The sequence below is a fragment of the Aotus nancymaae genome, unplaced genomic scaffold (genome assembly GCF_030222135.1).
Source record: "Aotus nancymaae isolate 86718 unplaced genomic scaffold, 86718_ANA_hifiasm-v0.15.2.pri h1tg000036l, whole genome shotgun sequence".
Lineage (NCBI taxonomy): Eukaryota > Metazoa > Chordata > Mammalia > Primates > Aotidae > Aotus > Aotus nancymaae.
The window spans coordinates 12,394,307-12,416,349 of NW_026988450.1; the positions used below are offsets into that span (position 1 = coordinate 12,394,307).

Consider the following 22,043-nt stretch of genomic DNA (forward strand, 5'->3'; position numbering starts at 1 on the left):
GTTTTTCAAGTATGAGGTTTTCTTCTTGAAAACTTTGCATTAGGCCTAAGAAAGAATATGTGACATGTCATTTTACAGCACCTGATGTGGAATAATAAACATAAGCTCTTTCACTGATTCTTCAAGAATTTGTGATGACTTGCTTAAATAATAAGCAATGTATGTTATAGCTGATATTCTCTAAGAGATTTGTATTAGTCCATCCTTGCACTTCTATAAAGAAATACCTGAGACTAGGTAACTTTTTTTTTAAAGAGGTTTAATTCATTCATGATTCTATAGGCTACAGGAAACAGTGGCTGCTGCTTCTCCAGAGGCCTCAGGAAACGTACAGTCATGGTGGAAGGTGAAGGGGAGGCAGGTACATCTTACATGGCAGGTGCAGAAGGAAGAGAGAAAAAGGGGGGAGGGTATTACACACTTTTAAACAACCAGATCTCACAATAACTCACTCACTCATTATCAGAAGAACAACACTGAGGGGATGGTGCTAATCCATTAATGAGAACTCTGCCCCCATAATCCAGTCACCTCTCACCAAACGCCAGCTCCAACACTAGGGATTACAGTTCAACATGAGATTTGGTGGCAACACAGATCCAAACCATATCGGGTATCTTCAAGCTTTCAATGATGACTAATGTGTCAGGGAAGAATTCACAGATTGGTAGAAATGAATGTGTCCACTAAGCATGGAATAATAACCGAAAGGGTCTGCCCTACTCAATAGTATCCCAGCTTTCATTTTGTCCACATAATCCCAAGCCAGATTGTCTCCTTTGTAAATTAAATACCTCAAAGGATATTCTCCATGCCTTTCAGAGACTTAATTTTCTCTGTCCCATAGGTTGACACAACTGTCTGCCTTGGTTGCAGAGAAAGCTCATTAGCACAAATGGATGCAATAAGTCTTCCCCAGAGCCAGTCTCTACCTGTAGAGAGAGAGTTCTTCAGGGACTACCCAGTCTTCATTGCAGTCACCTCATTAGGGGTTCCTTTATCTCATCCACCAGGTTTCTCTCCCTACTTTCAGGGCAACTTTTCCATGTGGAGACAGCTATCCAGACAGCTCATGTTTGGGATATATCCATGTGATATATATTAATTTATTAATATTATGAAAAAATGGTATTCACTGGACACCTTAAAATGGCAAGAAAGGCTTTGCTCAAGTCTATTGCAATTGGAGGTTAAGGCTACTGTAATAGGGTACAGAGACTGAACACAACTCCAAATACAACAGGAATAAATGAGAATTTATAGCCAACAGGCAGGAAGAGGCTGTTGATAAAAAGTTGCTAAGAGGAATGTAGTCAGGTATCAAGGACAGAGTGAGGAAGAAGAGGACCTTGATTAATATAAAGGGTAAGGGGAGTCTCAATAAATTGGCTTAACAGAGTTCTTTGCTAAAACTGAGCTTTGAAGGCTGAGAATATAGGCTAAGCATGAGGCTTACCCAGAAAAAGGGCTCAGAGTTTGGTCAAGGTGAGAGTTGTTGTCAATACTCTGTGACTTCCCGTGGTAGGAAGCCCTCCCTAAGAATGTGACATTTGGCCAAGACCTGAAAGATGAGGAAGAGTCAGCCCAGTGAAGGGGAAGAATGTTCTAGGTGGTGAACAAGAGGAATGAACATTCCCCATTTCATACATTGCTCAGCCTCACCTTAGAGTCGTTTCTTTCTTTGAATGTTCTGTGAGTCTCCCAGACATGTCAAGTATACTGGACCTAGGAGTCGGAAATGTTGTACCCACTGTGCACCTAACTGATCATCTGGTTTCACTGAGCTTCTCCAGATCTGAGTTTCATTATATAACAGAAAGAGGTTACTAGCGTTTGGATGGGATATTATTCTGGGGGTTATATTGCACATTGCAGGATATTTAGAATTACTGGCCTCTGCCCAATAAATGCTGGTAGTATTCTCTAAATATTCTGAAAACCAGTAATGACATCCCACATACACACGTTATCAGAGGTCTCCCAACTGGGAAGGAGGCGAATTTACCTCCAGTTGAAGATCACTGTGTAATTACAAAGATTCCTGTTAGCTCTCAGTTGCTTGATTCTATCTGAATTGTAAATCCATCTGGAAGAACCGGCTTCCATCTTAATTCACTCTCTCCCCAAGCTTCCCTGATACTTCAGCTTGCTGCAGTCAGAAATTACTTACAATATTTATATGTCGCCTCAGGGTTCAAATAATTATGTAGGTGGGTAAGTAGATTCCTGATTGCTGAGTGTGGGTTAAAGAGACAGCTCTTTTTTCTGGGAAGGTTCTGCATGAGCCAGAACTAGGAAAACCCTCCTTGTAACTTAGTTAATAGAAAAAGAATGGGTAATGGATTATCAACTTGTAGCAGGCAAGGATTAAAGCAGGAGGTAAAACTTGAGATAGAACTTTCCAGAGGCTGAGCATTCACATATCTCCCTCTTTTCCCCTTTGGAAATTAAACTGCTGATCTTTCTAAGCAGTCTCCTCGCAGGTTTCTCTATTGAGAACAATCTCTGAGATTTTGTTAAGATAAATATAGGCACTGACATCCTTCTCCAGCAAAATCCCAAATCCTAAAATGTTGTATTTTTTCTTTGTCTGAGAATTTAAAATATGTAAATTGTGTCTATGTACATATTTAATGCATGTTCCAAATTCTGTTTGCTATTCAGAGTGTAGGATATTTTGGACCCGCTTTGAAGGGAATGCACGCTGATGTTTTATAGTGTCTCCTGCAGGGTAGGTACTGTTAAGTGTCAGTGATAAATAATAACCACTGGCTCTGATTGCTTAGAGAATTGCCAAGTGGTAATTCGTGATGTCATTAAGTAAAAGAAACCAATGTTTTCTTTCACCACTTTCATAAAATAATTTCCCAGTGAGGCATCAGAGCTTCCGTGAGTAATATTACCTGGTAGAACAAAATTAATTCTCCAAACACACTGCACTTGGGTTAGGAAAAGTCCACCAGTCCACTGGGTTTTCTTGTTGTTGTTGCTAAGTGAACTATGTCAACCCTATGTTCCTATGTTTATTCTTTCATAGACTTATTAAATGTTATCCTTTGTTTGTTTCTGATCCTAGAATTAGGCTGGAGCCTGGGTTCTGGCCAGGGAACAAAAGTAGGTCCAGTAGAGCTCTCAGCCCACTGGTTTATGAAGAGAATGCAGGGAGGGGGTAAGTCCACTCTTTAGTCTCTGTGACCTTGAGCTAGTCTGGGGCACCATGGGTGTGTCTGTGGCTCTTCTCTAGAAAACTCCTAGGAACTTCCACATCTCCATCCTGACACATCTGGTCCTGCCAATTTTATCTCATATTCACAGTGCCCTAGGCTCCAAATGTCTTTGGAAACCTCCAAAGGGGACTTTTCTGCCCAAGTTAAGCACACACTCAGTTCTGAAAGAAGTGTAGGCAGCATTCGCAGAAGGCTTTTCCCCTCAGAGCCATGGGAATGTACTTAACCTGGTTTTGAAGGATGATGAAGCCGCCTATCATTATTATTTGTTAGCCACACTCGGCATTATGGGAGTTGGTCAAGACCAAGAATTCTTTCCATCAGCCTTGCCTTATTGGTGTCAAAACTCAGAAACAGTGTAGTCAGTGGTCAGGGTGTTCCTGGGCCAGAGAGCTGTGGAAGTCATGGCAGCCTTATATCCTGCTAGTTCCAAGAATCTAATAACCATGATATGTCTTGAGGAAGATAAATAGTTGAAGGGTGATACCCAGGTAGAAGAATACCAGCCTGCAAACCAGCCAACAGGCTGCGTTTCTACCAAAGCTGTCCTGAATATATTACCTATGAAGATAAGACTTTTCTTTCAACTACATAATAATTTCCTACAGCTCTTTCCTTCTAATCTTTCATGAATTTGATTGCCTGCTGCTGTTTAAGTTTTTTATGATTAAGAAGGCTAGAATTTTTAAAATTATAAAGGATAAACCAACTTTGAAAACTTAAATCAGACTGCAGACTCTCTAAGTTCAATCCATTTCTATGAGGTGTGAATTACCCATATTTTTTAGGGTTCAGATTCATCATTATAGGCCTCTAATTTTAGAGCCTTGAGGCTTCCCTTGGTTGTAAAATCTTATCCTTTTATACTATACTGATCTCTTTATTAAATATGGAGGTTTTCAGTTTTCATTGGAGGTAGGCAATTTCCTGAGTTAATTAAAATTATGAGATGCTGTATATTTCGAACTCAAGTTACAGGTGTGCTTTCCATGAAAGGCAATACCTACAGAGTTGCTTTACCAATTCACTATTTAACTAAGGTTGCCTTGCACGCTGTTATCAGAGTTTATGATTTCAGAAAGGTACCTCTTGATTGCAAGAGTGATTGCAGAATATCACTGAGAGGAAAGGAGCTCAGGACTATGAAACCATTCAAAGCAATGTAGTACCACAGGATAGATGTTTTTCTTTAAAAAAAAAAAAAGCCTCATCTTAATGCCCAATTTCTAATTGTGAAAGTGATTTTATTGTTATATGAGTCAGATAGGTTCAGGAGAAAGAATATTCTATTTCAGGTAGTGACTAGCACATTTCCATGAACCCAATGCAAGATCTATAAATGTCAACTGAATTTCATTGGAGGTAAGAGTAACATGACCATCTTACTTAATTCACTCATATCAGGGGGCGATTTTGTTGTTTGTGGTTCTGAGTAGGCTGATAACGATCCTCGCTCCATTCCTAATGTTCAATAAGTCTTCATGGAATAGTTAAGGAATAATCCCCAAAGTGATATTTTTGTGATTTTACAAGATGTCAGTTTACAGGGTGTGTGTGTGTGTGTGTTCTCCATCATGGATTGTGAAATCACTCTGTCATCAGACAGGAAGGCTGAGACATCTGGTGACCCACTGCCTGCTTTTCGTTTATGGGCATAGAAAAACACTGGTGTAAACCTTGGTTGAAAATAGAATGGCCAGAACGGAAGTGCTTCAACCAATGCTTATTTAGCTGTATTAAGTGCTTATTTGCATTCTTGAAACTCTTCCTAGTTTTTACTTTTCTGCAGATCCTCAGCCAAGGGATTTACCAGAATAGACAAGCATGAAATTAATTTTTTATACTTGTTTAGTAGTAGACGGGAAGACCACAGCTCACTTCCATTGGGATAGTTTTTTGTTTTGTTTTTAATTTCTTCTGCTGCTGCTTTCTATAGGCCCTGCTGCAATCTCTATGCAGAGACCTACATGAAATAAACCCTTCCCCATTTGTAGTTTGGGTTATCTTAAAGTGGTGTTTGAGGACCAGATCTTTCCCGGTGGCTAAGAGTCTCATGGTATACAAGCCTTCCTGTTTGTAAGCATCCATCTAGCATTTATTATTCACTGCTTTTGACTGCATTTCACCACTGACTGCATTCACACTACATTGACCTTATGTGAATGCAGGCATGGCCCTCTCCTAAACCAGAATCAAATCTGTTTCCTTTCCTCCTCTTGAACTCAAGGTGCTCAGTAATGCATTGTTCTCTATGAGTCATAATAATTGTTCTCTATGAGTCATAATAGAAATAGTGCTTAAGGACACACATCAGACATCAGCAATGAGCATGAGAAACTTTTAAGAGTAAGGAAATTCAACCACTCGTGATCTCAGTGTTGGTCAAGGCAGGTTGGCACCATGCCTACCTTCCTTCTTTCACTAAGAAACATTTGCTGAGCATCTACTATGTATAGGTATTGGTGATTGCCGGGGATTCAAAGGCAAATGCATCACAACCCCAGCTTGGATGGAGCTGATGGTCTAGACTAGCATGCAGGCATTCCTTTGTTATAAATAGGACAGTAAACATTCTCTCCTGCATACATGGCACCTGCTTATGGTGGTATTTTATTACATTTAGTAGGAATGACGCCATCAACCCATGTACTTCTGAGTAACCCTTGACAGCCCTGATGTCAAGTAATGTTAATATTAATATTGTGTGATGCTGTGCTGGGTGCTGATTCTTACTGTGTAAGAACTAGACACAGCTACAGCGCCTCTGACTCACTACCTGACAGAGTTCGTTTGGTTCTTCCTCTCTTCACACCCATAGCTCATTGGTAACTAAGTCCTGGCCCCACATCTCTATCATTTCCATTCAGCTCTCACCCAGTGTATTGCATCACTTCCCTCTAATTGAACTGCTCGACTCCAGTCCCCTGCCTTCGATGCACATAGTTCCTGCTGCCAGCCCAAATCGCCCTGAGGCACAGCTGCCATCATTTCCTTCATTGGCATGACAGTCAGCAGTTCTCCCAGCAAGCAGAATGAGATGAATCACAATCACATTTCTGATCTTATTTTTACCTTCCTTTTCATCTGCCCCATGGCACAGAAAACTTGCCCTTCCTCCAATACATGGGTGTCTACACTCTAAGCTCTTACTGTTGTTTATGTGGCTCCTTCTGCCCTTTCCCCTTTATGTCCAGTGTCCAAACCTCCCCATTCCTCGTGGCCCAGTGGAAGACTTTCCAAAACTCCCCAGTCATAAGTGATCTCTCCTTCTTGTAACTCCCAAGCACTTTGCAACCTCTATTACTTTCTACCTCATGTCATATTTACTCAGGTAATAACAAAGACCACCCTGACCATCAGCACTTGCTGTGCATTAGCGTGAGCTGCTAAGGCTTTATGTGCACTGTGTGCTTCATCATTACCAGTGAGGTGTAGGTGCTGTGATCCTCCTTCTACAGATGAAGGAATAAGACCACACAGAGATTAAGTTACTTACTAAACTTAAATAGGATGGCTGGTATTTAACTCAGACTCTGCCTAACTCTAAACCCTCATTGCCTCCCATGTACATATATTTTACTGTCTCCTACTGGTTTCCATGTACCAGCAGGAAAGAAAACAATAGTCTTTTCTCCTCGTGTCTTCCACAATGTACAGAATCATTAAATCTTTGAACAAGTGTCTCCTGACTCCTTATGCAATTGCAGGTACTTCAACATTTTTTAAAGAAGATATTGAATATAAGAAATTGCATTAAATCTTGAAGTGAAGAAATAGATGCATTTGATGTTAATTTCATTCTTTTCAATCCTTGGGAGAATATAGAAGCACCTGGACCAAATGTGATAAAATATTGGCTTTTATTTATTCAAACCACTGCTTTATTTAAACCAAAGAACTAGAGGGAAGACAACATCTAGGGAAATTAACTATAAATTGTGAGTTATTGCACATGTACACACACAGTGATACATATTCTATTTCTCACAGAAACACAAACGAAAAAAATCCTGGCAGATTGGAACTAAAAGCTTTAGTTTCAAGTGTCATTTTAAGTGGTGGATATGAGTGCTTTGCACTTTGGTGTCTATGTCTGGAGATTGATAGTCCTGCCAGGATTGGTCTGGAGAAACACACGCTCTTATTTCCATGCTTTACTTGGGAGAATACTGTCTTCACTATTTTTGTCACCATATTCTCTATACTATTTCAAAATCAGGGCCTTGTTCTTGGACAAGAATATTACCTTTTGTGTTTTGTCCTCAGTAGTGAAGGTCAGATGGGGTGGATTGGGGCAGAGGATGACTGTCCCCAAACTCTCTCCATGTATTGTTGCTGTACTTGGTAGAGAGACACACATTTGCAATGACTTTAGCTGTTTTTATAAAATAAATACTACTTTTAGTCAAGCGTCTATGAACTGAACTGAACCAAAAATTGAGAAGCTGATGAAATAACGTAGCTGGCTGCCTATCTAAAACTCTGCCTGTGTGTTATCAGATGTTTGAATATAATAGTATTCGATACATTATTCTAAAAAATCTGATCCTGAGACTTTGAAGGCCAAGTATTGTTGAATTACAATTAATAATAAGATAGACAATTCATTATGCTGGTATTTCAGAGAATTATATTCTTATGCTAACACAAATCCAAAAGTTTTCTGTACGAACTGAGATGAGATAAAATTCAAAGAGATGAAAATTTGCTTGTAGAGTCTTCTTCCCTTCCTTCCTTTCCCTTCCCTTCCCTCCCCTCCCCTCCCCTTCCTTTTTTCTCTCTCTTCCTCTCTCCCATCTTCTTTCTCTCCCGTTTTTCCTTCCTTTTTGCTTTTCTCTCTTCTCTTCCATCTTTCCTTTTTCTTCTTGAGAATGTGAGCCTCATCAAATTATGTGAGGTAGAGTTAAATCCAGGGTTCTGTTCTCTCTGTGACCAACTCTGCTGAGAAAAGGGATTGTCTAATTTAAGTTTCCAGCTAAAATTCAGGGCAGTAAATTTAATACCACCTATTGCTGATATTAATTCTACTAGAGCAAAGCCAAACATTTTTTGTTAGCATACTTCTTAAATCTTATATTTTCAGAACACAATTTTTTTTCTTTCTCCTTGATTACCTCAGTGAGAAATAAGGATTTATTTGCTTAGGAGCACAATGGCACACATTCAGCTAAAACCTGGATTATGTAAGAATTATTAGAAATCATTTAGGAAAGTGTCTCACATGAATTCCCATTTTAGACAGTTTTTTGAAGACCCACAGGCCTAGAAGAGGAGAAAATAAACACACCTAGAAACAAAACAATTAAAATTTGCACACTCCCTACTGTCCTGCTACCATCATCATCATGAAAACAGTGACTAAGAGGGTTATCGCTATAATTCATGTAAATACAAATACTGCCTCCTATTGGGATAGAAGGCTCCTTCACACGTCTTATTTTGGATAATGCTAGCAACAACCCTACACATGTAAGGAACAGGAAGTTGTCCATTGCTGAACTTCAGTCTTGTGTGGATGGTTGCGTGTTTGGTGAGTGGCAAAGCCACGGTGTTAGCCCAGTCACCTTTTACAAGTACAGGGCCTTTGTCAGTTTAATAAAGGAGGATTCTTCCCCAGTCTAGGGGCTAAAATACATCAGCAGGCGTACAGAAGGAGCACATTTGCCTGTTCACCTTGGCTCAAACATCATTATCAGAGAAAGTGCAAAGCACAGTCCGTAACTGAGAACCACATCATGGTTATTTTAGTAAGCAGTTTTGAAAGAAGTTTCAGATGGGATGAATAGATGAAGACATGTGCTTAAATGCAATGTTTCTGCACCTATGACCAAGACAGATATTTGTTGAAAATTATCTGCAAAACCACTTTGTAGTTTGTGGTAGACCTTAAGAAATTAAAAAAAAAAATCATCATATTAAGTGTGATGCCAAGAGGTTTCAAGACAGAAATGGCCAAAGATTTTTTTGTGTATAAAAAAACTTTTATTTTTTATTTCAACAGAGTTTTGGGGGAACAGGCGGTGTTTGGTTACATGAATAAGTTCTTTAGTAGATTTTGGTGCAGCCATCACCTGAGCAGTGTACACTGTACCCGATGTGTACTCTTTCATTTCTCATCGCCCTCCTATCCTTCCCCTCGAGTCCCCAAAGTCCATTGTATCATTCTTATGCCTTTGCATCCTCATAGCTTAACTTATGAGTGAGAAGATATGACATTTGTTCTTCCATTCCTGAGTTACTTGACTTAGAATAATTGTCTCCAGCTCCATTCAGGTTGCCTTGAATGCCATTATTTTGTTCCTTTTTATGGTTGGGTAGTATTCCATGGCACATATGTACCACATTTTCTTTATTCACTCATTGATTGATGGGCATTTGGGCTGATTCCATATTTTTGCAATTGTGAACTGTGCTGTTATACACATGCATGGCAAGTGTTTTTTTCATGTAATGACTCTTTTCCTCTGAGTAGATACTCAGTGGGATTGCTGGATCAAATGGTAGATCTACTTTTATTTCTTTAAGGAATCTCCATACTGTTTCCATGGTGGTTGTACTAGTTTACATTCCCACCAATAGTGAAATGTGTTCCCTTTTCACCACATCCTTGACAACATCTATTATTTTTTGATTTTTTTATTATGGCCATTCTTGCAGGAGTAAGGTAGTATTGCATTGGGGTTTTGATTTGCCTTTCCCTGATGATTAGTGATGTTGAGCATTTTTCATATATTTGTTGGCCATTTGTATATCTTCTTTTGAGAATTGTCTATTCATGTCCTTAGTCCACATTTTGATGGGATTATTTGTCTTTTTCTTGCTGATTTGTTGGAGTTCCTTATAGATTCTGGATATTAGTCCTTTGTCAGTTGCATAGTTTGCAGATACTTTCTCCCACTCTGTGTGTTGTCTGTAATAGACTTCTTGTTGCAGCACAAAAATTAGTATAAAAATATGCTCTATGATTTCAGAATTGACTAAGAGGCTTCCTCCTGTTCCTTCTCAAAAAAAATGTTGCTTTGGACCCTATCATATCTTTACATGATTATCTGATCACTTATAGCCTCATTTTTCTTATGAGTCTAGCCCTGGGATCAAGTTCTGGAATCTCCACTAAAAACTCAAAGCACAAATGGGCCATGTCTTGAAACTTGAATAGTTTCTCATTGGTAAGAACTTACTATTTTCCACTATTTTGTATTTTGTTTGCATTGTGCTGTTGATTTAGGTTTTAAAGCCTCAGGTGCTTAATTCATGTAAACAACAATAGAACCTAAAAATGAGTCACTATTTGTAATCTCTAACTGCTCACAACCCCTGCAGATAAACAATTACTAAGTCATAATTTGTATAAAATCCTTTATGGGGGAAAAATTTAAGTTTTCTATTTTCTGCTAATAGAGTTCTTTACATTTCACTGGCAATTTGCAGTTTACATAGTGTTCTCACATACATCATCACATTTGAACTTATAATTAATCCAAAACTAATATCCATAACTGACTATATAAATGCTATGCAAATTTAGAAAAGGGTAGAAGAAATGTAAATATCCATTTGTCATCTGTTAGTTCATTTTGATACAAGTGCTAAAATATTCTGATAGAATTGTGATTGCAGGCAATAAAGTGAATCAAAAAAATTTTCCTCCTGAGGTTTTGAGTTAAACCATGTATAAATCTACATGAGTTGGTAGAATGAAGAAACTCTGGAAATGTCTTCTGTTCTCATTTCCACAATTTGCATAAAGTAGCTGAACTGCTTATGACCATTTTGGTTTGCTTAGAATCCTCTGTAGAATATTCACGAAGATTTATTTTGGCAGATTATAAACTCTAGTAGTCACTTATTTTTTAAAAATAAACTTTTTATCTACAACATTTTTAGATTTACACAATTACTGTGAAGACAGCACAGCGACTTCCCCTATGCCCTGCCTTCTAATTTCCCTCACATTAGGACAGTATTTCTGTTATGACTAATGAACCAATATTAATACATTATTCATTAATGTCCATACTTCATTTGGATTCTTTTGGTTTTTACCTAATGTCCTTTTTCTGTCCCAGGGTCCCATCCAAGATCCTACATTACTTTTAGTCTTTACGTTTCTTTAGGCTCCTCTTGGCTGTGACAGTTTCTCAGACTTTCATTGTTTTTTGATAAACTTGACAATTTTGAGCAGTACCAGTCAGGTATTTTGTAGAACGTCCCTCGAATGGAATTTGTCTAATGCTTTTCTTATGATTACTCTTGGGTTATATTTATTTGGGAGGAAGACCAAAGAGGTCAAGTGCCATTTTCATCACCATAGGAAGAATAAATACGATCAACATAATTTATCACTGGCGAGGTTGAGCTGTATCACCTGGCTGAGGTAGCAATTGCCAGGTTTCTCCACTGTAGAGTAACTCTTCTTCCTCTTTCTATACTGTACTCTTTGAAGGAAGCCATGATGCTCAGTCCACTTTTGGAGTAGGGAGTTACGCTCCATGTTTTTGAGGGTGGAGTAGCTACATAAATTATTTGGTCTGGTAGCCATTTTTAATTTTAAAAAGCTAGGAGTCCAGAAGTCAAAGGGTGTTGTAAAAAGTGAAGAGGAAAACAACGAGGAAATTCATACAAGGAAGTCAAAAACTAGGGAAATCAAGGTAATGGCTGCATCTAAGGTAAGAGGTAGGCTCACGCTCCTCCACACTGGAAAAGCTTCATGACTCGAGACACAGTCCATTCAACTTTCTCCTGCCTGCCCAATTCCTCTGGAAAAGTAAAGCATTCAAACATTTGGAAACTGTAATGAAGCCTATAATCCTTTTACTTTTCCCCTGGGATCATCCCATGAATATAACATTTCCTTCACTGCCAGTGCCTATCCTGTAGTAAGGTTCTCTGCTCCCCAAAATGCATAGAATGGTTTCTAGGCAGAGCTCAGTATTTTCTCTTGGAGTGGATAAGTGTTGATATATGATGAAAAGACTTGCCAGCTTGTAGTTAAAGGGGTAAAATGAGATAGAGATTAAGTAATTTGCTTAAGATCTTCAAAATTAATTATTTCTAACTTCACCATTCAACTAAAAGTGCTCTCCCAAAACTTCCCAAAGACTACTTGTTGTCAAATGTAATGGTCCTTTCTCCTTCCTTATTCTCCTTGTTCTTTCTTTTGCGTTTGACTTTATTAACTATCATTTGGTATTAGATAGCTATTGCTAAGTAACAAACCATCTAAAAACCGTGTGGCTTAAGAAAGCAATCATTTATTGCTGCTTATGCACCTGTGGGCGGCTGCAGTTTATCTAGGCTAGGTTCACCCAGGTGGTGCTACTTCTAATGAAGACCTGCTAGTTGGCTGAGGAGTCACCGGTCTGTGTATGTTTCTCCCTTCTCCACAGTCCAGCATGTTGGCTGTGGCATATTTTTACTATGGCAATGGCAGAAAGGCAAGAAAACAGTAGTAACATCTGAGGTTCTCTTAAGAGTTAGGCTTGGAATTGGCGTCCTATCATGGTGCCAATGGTTAAAGTTACTGATGATGTTTACTGTCAAATCAAGTCACATGAACAATAGACAAAAAATACACTGTATCCTCAGTGAGGCCATAGCTAGTGTGTGGATGCAGGGATAAGTGAAGAATTGGTGTCAGTAACACAGTGATGCAATCTATCATACCCTTGTTTCTTTAAACATTCTCTTCTTCCTCTTTTTTAACACAACCTTGATCCTCTCCCTTTTATTATTTAATTCTTCTTCCTTCAACTGCAGTACTATATGTAGGCTTTACCTTAGACTTAGCCTTTCCATCCTGATTTTCTCTGTGTTTATACCCTTCCTAAGCTTATCTAGGCTCAGACTCCCTGATGCCCTAATGATCATTTCCGGTTTACCAATTGGGCATTTCCATTTGGGATTGCCTAAACTCATTTCTCCCTTGCTTCTCTTAAATCAATGTTTCTTTCCAATACAAAGCTGTATCTCTGAAAAAGACTTGGGTCTTTGGATAATTGTTTTGATATGAAAGGAAAAACAAAAGCATACAAACTCCCAATGAAAACCTATTCTACAACATCAGGAATAGGACATCTCTAAAAATGAAAAGGGACTATGTCTGAAAGGAAACCATCATGACAAAAAGAGTATTAGGAACCATTTCCTATGAGAAATGGTTCAAGTTACAAAATTTTTTAAATCTAGAGATTATGTATGGTATCAGGACCATCATGCTTAGATAGTTGAAAGTGTGTGGTGTGGGGAGACTTGAGAGTTTTTTTATATATAGCAGAACTACACCCCCTGGGTGGATTTGAAGGAGAAAATTATGGCTTGATATAAGGAAATAATTTTTAGTAAGAAGGACTATACAGAAACAGAATGGGCTAATATCTTTATTTTTCATCTGTGTTACTTCTCTCTCCTGAAAGTCTTGCTCCCCGCTTTCCCCAATTATCCATAAAATTCCTATCCATTCTTCAAGACTATCCCAAGCCTCTCTATAAACTCTTCCTTGATTACTCAATTTTATTGATCCCTTCCAACTCACGTTGCTAATCTCCCATCCCACCCCAATTAAATTAAGAGTTTTTTGAAAGTAGAAACAGGACATTCTAATTTATAACTTTAAACATGAGGCACAACAGTGAGTTTATACCAGGCACTCAATATATTCTAACTGGCTTACTTTTTTTTTGTTTTTTGTTTGTTTGTTTAGACAGAGTCTTGCTGTGACTCCCAGGCTGAAGTGCAGTGGTGCCATCTTGGCTCACTGCAACTTCCACCTCCTGGATTCAAGCAAGTCTCCTGTCTCAGCCTCCAGAGTAGCTGGGATTACACGCAGCTGCCACCACACCCAGCTAATTTTCGTATTTTTAGTAAAGACGAGGTTTTGCCAAGTTGGCCAGGCTGGTCTCAAACTCCTGACCTCAGGTGATGCAACTGGCTCAGCCTCCCAAAAGTGCTGGGATTATAGGCGTGAGCCACTATGCCCAACCCTGTCCTATATTTTTATTACAGATTTCCTGATTTCTAATGTGGAGTCATTGGCATTTGAACCAGATTGGACTGCTCAAGAATCTGATTGTTTCACACTGATTTCACAAGAGGACTTGGCTTCTGATTTTGAGGAAAATGAAGGGAGTAGCAGATTTTGCCATCACTTGCCATCCAAGCTCATATTTTCCTGCTCACCGAGGAAAACACTGAATCTAGAGATCCTCTAACATCTTAGATTTTTAGCTCAGATAATTTACTGAGTGAAATAAGAGTGAATTTGCCATCACTTCTTCATGTCTGAAAATTACTTAAAACAAAAATCACCTGGTGAATGGGAATATATGATGTAGAGGAATACACAGAGCACTGGAGAGCTGTCACTCTAGTTTGTATTCAGGTCTGCCTGTTGTCATAGTTACTGATGTACTCAATGCAATTTCCCTCCCAAATCACACTCCGTAGACCTTCACAGAAAATAAGCTATTCTTCCTGTTTTATTTTTCTCTATTCATGAATTGAAGCTAAAAAAAAAAATGCATCAATTGCATTAATGTTTTTACACTCTTAACAAGATTTTTAAAATACAAAGGAAACAAGAAAGATTTCATCAAAATAAACATCTCTGATTGAGGTCTCACCTCATTTGTTCAGCAATGCTTCATTGTACTGGGGAAACAGCTATGATTATGGCCCAAGCCCTACCCTAAACAACATTAGAGATCTGTGAGGGAGAGATGGGTAAGGGATTTATTTCAGCAAAATGCAATCGGGGCTGCGGTGGAAGCAGAGTATGGAAAACTGTAAGAACACAGAAGAGCGACATCTCATTGAGTTTGAGGTGCAGATCCAAAAGAGGTGTCCAACCTGCAAGTCTTGAAGCATTATTGTTGTGAAGTTTAGCAAATGTATTTTCAGTCCCTTTGGGTACAGGATGCCAATGTGACCCTGCAAGCTGGGCTCATGGAGCAGTAGCATGCAGAGGTCAGCACTGTTGCACGCAACGTGCTATCACCTACTAATATTCACACACAGTTCTCCTTTCTGCTCTGGCCACAGGAACTCCTTCACAGACATCCTTCGTGCCATCCTGCTGTCATTGGAAGTCCTAATTGAAGATCCGGAGCTTCAGATAAATGGCTTCATTTTAATTATAGACTGGAGTAATTTTTCCTTCAAACAAGCCTCCAAACTGACACCTTCTATCCTTAAACTGGCTATTGAAGGGTTGCAGGTATGTTCAATGAATGCGTAATACAAGACCATGTGTGACAACATACTTTTTAAAAAATTATTGCAACCAAAGTAATATTTATCCTTTGGAATGAAAAAAGGAAACTTGGATAAAATTTATCTGAGTACTCTATGTTTTTACCTCAGCCTGAGCTTTACATGCTTTTTAAGATTATCTCTCATTTTCATTAATAACTCCAAATTACTGTTACCACAGGCACAAATTATCCACTGTAGCAATAATGAATAAAGCTCCAAGATGTTTGGCTTAATCCACCAGAGAGTTCACAAAAATTAAAACTAGGAAACATCTGCTTTATGAGCATGTCATATATAGAGGTGGCATGGGGCTTTCAGAAGCATTTTTGTGCCCCAGAAATGCACCCTGCAGATCATGACTTCCAAGAGTGTAAAGTGCTGCAGAGCTTGTGCTTAAGTGGATCATTTTGCACACAAAGGAAGCAGATGAAACTGCCTCCCGTTTGTACGACCAGTTATCAGGATTTTGGGAAGAGGTTTTTGGGCTACAGGGTTGAGAGTGGTTAGTCTTTAGGGTTCTTTCTACTTTCTAAGGATCTGGGATTCTATGAGAAGTAACTCAGAAAGGCAATGCTGCTTAGCCTTCTGGTGACACATTATTACAGTACCAAATTAAGGGCATATTTTGGGGACATTTTGAATCAGCATAGATAAAACTCATGTCCCCTATTAATTTTATAGGCAGATTAACTCGATGGAGTGACTCTCCCCCTCAGATGGCAGTTATATTCAGCTACGTATATAGCAAAATATGACATTCTCAGGTCAAGTAGTCATTACTCATGCTCTTCAAAGTGCAAGACTAGGACTCATTTCAATCATCCATTACACTCCACTGTGGTAATTGGTGGGTCTGTTTCTTAAATTATGGCTTATTCGTATTTGGCCTCCAGCAAATATCTGGCACCTAGTGGGCCTCTGATAAACACGTATGTATTGAATGGATCTGATTTTATTGAAAAGGTATCCTATTTCCCAGAGGAGAAGTAGAGCAGGTATTTCAGAAGAGGGAACAGCAAGTCCACACTGTTCCAGGGATGCCAGATTGTCCTGGGTGACTACATCATGCAGTGTATTTGGGGCATTTGTAAAATTGCTTTTGAATGTACAGATTACATAGAGCATCCTGCCTTGCCTTAAAAGTCCAATCGTAGACTTCTGTATTCTTTTCCATCAGTTGCTTCCTCTTAGCTCTAACTCCTTTTCTCCAACCTCCTCTCATCTAAGCCTCTGAACATATGATCTCTTTCTCCTTAAAGCTTTTATCAAAGGAAGTTTCAAAGTAAGCTTCAAGGTTTATATTGTGCTTAAATTATGCTGACCATATTTCCAGGAATGTCTGTACAAGCTGCGTGTAATCTTATCTTTTTAAAAAAAGATAATTCATTATATATGGAAGTAGCTGGGATATATCTTCTAGCCCTTTATAAAAATTTTTCCTAAATCAGTAAGGAAAATGTCCTTTATCCAACCCTATGTTCCAATTTTTCTTCCTGAAAATGTATGGATTACATAATATGTCCTCAAAAACTTCAGTAGGTTGATGTGAACGTACTGAGGTCTTACTGAATTAATGCGTGTGAATGTATTTTAAAAGGTAATGTCATACATAAATAATAAAAGCTATTCTTGTGGGAAATACTAGAGGACCTTTGAAGGGGCAACTTGGGTCCCATTTGGGCCTTCACTTGTCATGTGCCAGGGTCCAAGATGATTTTCACAATGTCCTATGGCTTTGGTTAAGGAATAGCCCTCCTGTCATGGAGAGGAAGCCCATGGTCCCTAGGAAGCTGAGCTGGGGTACAGTTCCTTCATCAAGGATAGGAGTTCTGCCATCCCAATTTAGCTTGTTGATTTGACCATGTTGAAGAAGCACTCAGGGTTACTGAAGACAATTCTGCTCTTGCCCACAGTGGATGGTCAACTCTGCCCAGCTACTTATAACTTCTCACTTCAGGCTATCTGCTCTCTGGTTTTGAGATATTCAGATGCCCTGGTCAATCCACCACTGGCTCTCCTTGAAACTTCTTTCATTGCAAGGGTTGCCTCCCTCTCCAGGTAGCCACGAACATCTCTGATGTCTTGAAAAAGCCATAAGTGGTACTAAGCAGAGTTCATTCCTTTATGGTCAGCAGTATTGTGCAAGGAGGGTCCTATAAAGGTGTCAATTTGTTAGCCACAGAAATTCAAGATAAATTCAGATATCACTGGCACACTTCATTAGAGAAAGGAAAAGCCACATACAGCCAGCATCAATGAGGGAAGAAAAGTCGCACACTTCCTTCCTCCCATGCACCTTCAGAGAGACCTGCAGAGTCCAAGTGTTCTTTGGACATGTAGGAGATTGTGGGGGAGGGAGATCTCCGCTGTCCTGCCTTTTCTAGGGTAGGTGTGAGGAAGTGGCCTTGTCAGGGGAAATAAGCAATCCAATCTGGTGCTAGGCCATCTGGTTTGGGATTTCAGCTGTTTGTTTATAGCATTTGTCTAGGATTACCTGCTTCTCGACCTCTGGAGAATTTTGGGCCTTAGGGTATGAAAAACTACCCCCGCACCCCCCTACCCCCACATCCCCACCACCAAATAGGTAATACAATACCTTCTGCAGGGACAAGGTGGTTGGGGCCATCCCAGACAGCTCAATCTTTAGGCAGTGAGAATTTAAGGTCCTTCTGGACCAATCCTGCACTTTGCATCACAGCATGGTTCCAGAACCCTGAGCCTTACTTCTATTACCATGGTTCCTAGTTCTCCATAAACACAGTTGTTCAAGGAGAACTTTGATTAGTAATTGCTACAAGTTAGGTTCCTTGATTACTAATCGTTACGCTTTTGGTGTTCTGGGGAGCAGACAACGATGAGACTAACATGCCAAAGGTGTATTAGAGAGTGCTCTTTGGGTCAACACCTGTTGGAGAAGCTACTACAGGAGAAAGCTGGACAGCATGAGAAGTTAAGTTGGGATTCAGTCATCTCCAGTGAAGCCTCAGGCATTCTGAAACTGGAGTGAACATTTGCAGCTGGGCTTAACAGGCTGGGCCTTTATATGCGTACAATGTTCAGTCACTGTGTGCTGGCTGTCCTAGGAGAAGGTTGTAAACTTGGGCAAAGTGGTTCTCTTCAACCAGAGGTCCCAAAGGGAGCTGTTATCTGAGGACTTTCTGGCAGCCCTTTCAGTGGCTGGGCAGCATATCAGAGCATGTGTAATAAGCAAAAGATGTTTGGAATATCTTTTGGAAAAGACATTGCAATGTAACATCAAGGAGCTTTGTTATTCTGACACAGGATATATACCTGATTTTCTGGATTACACATATTCCCAACTGACCCCAAAGTGGATGTGATTCTAGGTAATATAGAGGTGATGGGCACTGGGCTAGCAAGTAGGGGACTGTCTTCTGTTTGGGTCTACCAGTTGTATTTCTGTGCTTTAAAAGATAATTAATACTGCTTCTGACAATAATCATCAAAAACTGGCATGTGCATGGAGCTTGGTTATGCCCTTCGTAGGCTTATTAATTAGTCATTAGTCTTTCTTTAAGGGATCATAAGATTTTTAAATCAAAATTTGTCTTGTATCAGCCAGTCATGAAATGCTAATAGTGTCTGTACTATATATTCCTCCTTTTAGAGCAATGCTTTGAGGAATTGTCATTGTTTAGAATATTAAGTTGCCCCAGTTACATAAATATTCTATAAATATTAGTTCAAAAGACCTTAGTCAAAATACTAATTTTGAGAATGCTTGTGAGTCATGTACTCCTGCTGCGCTGTTTGATCTCTAAATGTGGTCAATATAAAGTCTAAAAGAGCCGTTGCATCTGTGCATTACAATTTGTTTAAATTTTAATCAAACAAAGTAATATGCTATCATTTTAATATAGCTCAGTGTTATTCCAAATTCTGCTGGGGATTTCTGGCAGAATGAGCTACATACTGAAGTCCTGCTCTTGAGCTTTGTGATGAGTCCAAAATCAATTTTTGGAATCATTTCTTATAAATCGCTGCAGCCCAGCGATTACAATCAACATACTGTGTTTACCGACGTTCAGCCAACCCAGATATTTCAAGAGCTTACTGTGCTCAAGTGTTTCACTTAGGAAGAGCTACAGTCTTGTGTCCTGTAGGCTATTTACAAAATATTTGATTCTTTTAAGGACCCAGATATTTGTCACGGATTTAGAGAAGCATGTTTTTCACTTTCTGGAGGAGATTCAGAAAGCGATCTATTTTTTATTTTTTTCTCATTTTCACACTCACGTCATTATCATCTAGCCATTCTGAACACTTTATCAGTTCATTAACTCTTTGTTTGAGGTTTATTGTGTGACATTTTTTTCTGTTAAAGGTGTTTTTATAATATTTATGTCAACTTTGATTCAATTTCTTCCAACAGCTTTGAGCCACTTTGGTAGAAAAGGAGGTCCATTGCTTTCCCACTCCTTTTTTTGACCCTAAATGATAATGATGACTTTCTAACTTTTAGTCCAGGTAGGATGGAACATGGAGCAATGCTCAGAGGCTTAGCCAACTGCAATCACCTATCTCCTTAGCGTCCTTTATTTATTTAATTATTTTTGCATGTGAGAATTATGCTTTTTTCCTTCCAACTTTCATTTTAGGCTCAGGGGTTACATGTGCAGTTTTGTAACATGAGTAAACTGTATGTTGCTAGGGTTTGGTGTACAAATTATTTCATTACCCAGGTAGTGAGCATAACACTCAATAGGTAGTTTTTTGATTCTCACCCTCTTTCTGCCCTCCAACCTCAAGTAGGTCCTGGTGTCTATTATTCCGTTCTTTGTGTCCGTGTGTACTGGATGTTCAGCTCCCACTTATAAGTGAGAATGTGAGGTATTTTGTTTTCTATTCCTATGTCAGTTTGCTTAAAATTATGGCCTCCAGCTGCATCCATGTTGTTGCAAATAACATGATTTCATTCTTTTTTTAACAGCTGTGTACTATTCCATAGCGTATATTTATTACATTTCCTTCACCTAGTCCACTGTTGAATGAACATCTAGGTTGAGTCCATGTCTTTGCTCTTGTGAATAAGGCTGTGATGAACATACACATGCATGTGCCTTTGTGGTAGAATGATTTATATTCCTTTGGGTATTTACCCAGTAATGGGATTGCTGGGTTGAATAATTCTTAGTTCTTTGGCATCTCTTTTTAAATAATCCTCAGGTCTTGGTTCACTCTCTCCAGCTTCCTTCCTACAGCCTGCCCCTTTTCCAAAACATGATATGACATGTTCACTTCCCTTTGGCAAATCCAAAGTGCCATATTCACTCAAAAGATTAGAACGATGAAAATTCTGTCACATCAATGGGCAATCGTAGTTCCTGAGTATCACTGATGGAACATATTGTGGTTAGAAATTTTGACAGTCAGGTTGGGAAGATGCATTTCAAGTTAGTAGTATTAATATATTCACACCAATTCTGCAGTCCATACATCAGACATGCAGACATCCTGACTCATGGTGTATTCATCCAACATAAAATATGGGTCAGGATGTACAGCAGGGAACAAAGCCAGCCTGTCTTCCAGGCTCTCACAATCAGTCTAGGGCTTTACTTCTCTAGGTGTAAACCACCAACCAGCAAACCAGCAGTACCAGCAGATTCAAGAGCTGGTTAGAAACGCAGATTCTCAGGCCCTGCCCTAGACCTACTGAATCAGAGCTGCATTTCAACAAGTCCTTCAGGTGATTTGTATGCACGTTAAAGTTTGAGAAGCCCTGCCCTAAAACATGGCATTATAGTAGAATGCGATGGATATCAACTTTAAGCATGTCAGATAGCCCTGGAGGGGTAATTACAACCCAAAATGCTGACCCCACTCCCAGAGTTTCTGATTCCATATGTCTAAAGCAGAGTCCAAGAATTTACACTTCACACACACTTCTAGGTGATGCCGCTGCCGCTGGTACAATACACACTTTGGTGTGGATGAGAGTAGAGCCCACTGTCTGGGCTTCAATCTTGGCTCCGCCCCTCAGAGACCTCAGGCAAATCATTCACTTTCAGGGTCTCAGTTTCCTTATCTGTGAAATGTGGTGTTGTAATAGTATCCTCCTTAGAGGTTTATGGTGAAAATCAAATAGTACATGCAACATGCCTGGGAGACATCCAGTGGCCACTCAATGTTAGAGTGTTGTTGAAAGAATGAAGAGGCCAGCCCTTATTGTAGGCCCATGTGGCTGTAGTGCACTCATGTAAATGAAATCACTCTCCATTGCCCTGGCTCTATAATTTGGATCTCTAAAAATCAGACCTTACCAGCCTGTTCACTGGCCTTAAACAAGAGATTTCCTTATTTCTGCTCACTATAGGTAACGACTTAGGGCAAGATTGGTGTCACCTGCCTACGCAGTGGCCCTTGAGGCACCTTTGTGTTTCTGTTCATGTGGTGTGATTATTTTAATTATCCCCAACAATCAAGGGTTGAATCTTTTCCCAATGCCTTCGCAGTGTGGTGATTAATGAGGCTGAAATGTACCTCTTTCATCCTGTAGGACTTTCTTCAGCAGTAACATTTATAGCATTTTTTTATTAATTT

The 22,043-nt window shown here is 39.4% G+C and overlaps 1 protein-coding gene across 2 annotated transcripts in view; it reads left to right on the forward strand.

Moving 5' to 3' along the window:
- Positions 1–22,043, forward strand: part of CLVS1 (clavesin 1) — a 197,639-nt gene that overhangs the window by 74,048 nt on the left and 101,548 nt on the right. For both annotated transcript variants that reach the window (XM_012463718.2, XM_012463719.3), the window contains exon 3: positions 15,267–15,441. In XM_012463718.2, the coding sequence (XP_012319141.1) occupies positions 15,267–15,441 (175 nt within the window). The remainder of the gene's footprint in view (positions 1–15,266; positions 15,442–22,043) is intronic.